Genomic DNA, 2,118 nt, shown 5'->3' on the forward strand with positions numbered 1-2,118 from the left:
TCCTGTATCATTTTTCTATCGATGCTGTCAAATGCTTGTTTGAAGTCGATGAAAAGGATATGCACTACTGCATTGAACTCATAACTCATTTCCAAGTTCTGTTTAAGCAGGAATATTTGATCGGTCGTTGAACGATTCGGTCTGAAGCCCCCTTGGTATTCACCTAAGATTTCCTCCGCTGCATTCTTTAGTCGCTTGTTTAAAATGCATGTAAAAATTTTGTAACATGAGCTTAACAACGTTATGCCTCGGTAGTTATTACAATCTAGTTTGTCACCTTTTTTGTGCAGTGGTACTACTACGCCAGTGAGCCACGCTTCCGGCAGCCTTTCTTCAGCCCAGACACGCTTGATTAATGTAAACAGCTCTATTTTTGCGCTTTCTCCGCAATGTTTAATGAGCTCTGCTGATATACTATCTTCACCGGGTGATTTTCCGTTTTTCATTTGCTTTATGGCTTCTGTAAATTCCTCAAGGCTGGGTTCAGGTTCTTGTCCTGTACTTGTAGCTAAGTCTGTTAAGGATAGGTTATTACTTTCCGAACCAATGTTGAAAAGTTCTTGAAAATGTTCCTGCCATCTTTTGATAATGCCCTCTTTTTCTACTAGTAGTTCCCCATCTTTGTCTTTACACATGTTGATTCGCGCTTGAAAACCCTTTGTTTGATGCTTGATGTTGTGGAAGAAACCTTTACCATTTCGATCTGCAAAATCTCTATTGATGTTTAGGATTTCTCTATTGACGGCTTCTTTTTTTTTTCTTTTGCATATTATATTTGCTATTTTTCGTTTGTTTTTGTAGTTGTTTTGATTAGTAGTGCTGTTGTCATTTAACATTTGCTCCCTGGCTACCTAGCTTCCACTGCGACTGCACAGTCGTTATCAAACCAATTGTTGTGTCTACGATTTCTTTTCACACCAACGGTTTCTTCTGCTGCTTTTGTGATTGAATTTGCAAAAACTTTCCAATGCTCATTTATATTGGTATAGTTCGTGATATGTCTAATGTTTTTGTGTGGAAAATGCGTGCTGCTAATGTACATACCGGAGCCAGTTGCGAGCTGACATAACCGTTTACCATTGTCTGATGACACGGTGTGTAGTGAGTGTAAGCCAGCTACATTAGAAATGTATTGTTCTCTTCCAATTTTTGCATTGAAGTCTCCAAGTAATATTTTTGTATCATGTGATGGAATTTTGCTCAATGTCTCGTCTAAGTCTGTATAAAAGGTCTCTTTAGCGATATCATCTGCGTCTTCTGTTGGAGCATAGGCATTTATCAGCGTAAATTTGCTAAACATTCCTTTAAGGGAGATTACACATATTCTGTCATTTATTGGTCTGAAGCCCAAAAACGATTTTTCCACTCGTTTGTTAAGCAGAAATCCAGTCCCCGACCTACCAGACCTTTCAGCGTTACCACTAAAACGGAATTTTGTACCGTTGCATTCAATTTCACCACATCCTTGCCACCGTACTTCTTGGACCGCTAGCACGTCAACGTTGTACTTTTCCATTTGCTTAATTGTTTCTTGTAGTGCTCCTGCTCTCAGCAGCGTACGTACGTTCCATGTTCCCAGAATTATATCACGCTTCCGTTTTTTTTGACTTGTTTTATGTTTTTTGTTTGGTTGATGATGAGTCACAATATGTTTGACGAGGCGGGTTGTGAACCCAACGCTCAACCCTTTTGGCCCAGGGAGAGGACTGCACGATTTGTTTGTTCTCTGCTAGTATCCGATTTTCTTTTTCTTCTGTTCAAGTGTTTTGAGATACACGGGACAGTTTTTGTCAAGCACTGCATGATTTTCGTCAAGGCCCAAGCCTAGCTTCTCATTTGCACGTATACAATTTATGCATTTGTTAACCGGCTCCTCATTGCAATCGCGAGTGCGATGTCTTTGATGGCATTTACGGCAACATTCGTCATACCTGCAGTAAGGCGCTCTATGGTTGAAGCCCTGGCACTTGTAAGATATCATTAAATCCGTTCCATCGTAAATTTTACACTTTTCCCAGCCAATGTTTAGCTTTTCTGCTTCCATAGCTTTTGTAAAAGTATTCGAGTTCGTTTCAAATATTGCGTTGTAAAATACTTTATTATCTCGTTTTATTTCGT

At 39.5% G+C, this 2,118-nt stretch overlaps 1 protein-coding gene across 1 annotated transcript; it reads right to left on the reverse strand.

The window, feature by feature from the left end:
* Positions 1 to 847: 847 nt before the first annotated feature.
* Positions 848 to 1,516, reverse strand: LOC119665049 (craniofacial development protein 2-like). Its single transcript, XM_038074372.1, has one exon. The coding sequence runs from the start codon at positions 1,514 to 1,516 to the stop codon at positions 848 to 850; it is 669 nt and encodes a 222-aa protein (XP_037930300.1).
* Positions 1,517 to 2,118: the final 602 nt, after the last annotated feature.

This window comes from Teleopsis dalmanni, unplaced genomic scaffold, assembly GCF_002237135.1.
Source record: "Teleopsis dalmanni isolate 2A unplaced genomic scaffold, ASM223713v2 unscaffolded_contig_3318, whole genome shotgun sequence".
NCBI lineage: Eukaryota > Metazoa > Arthropoda > Insecta > Diptera > Diopsidae > Teleopsis > Teleopsis dalmanni.

Excerpts from the sequence above, each read along its gene's own strand:
- LOC119665049 (XM_038074372.1), bottom strand. The coding sequence starts at position 1,516 with ATGGAAAAGTACAACGTTGACGTGCTAGCGGTCCAAGAAGTACGGTGG.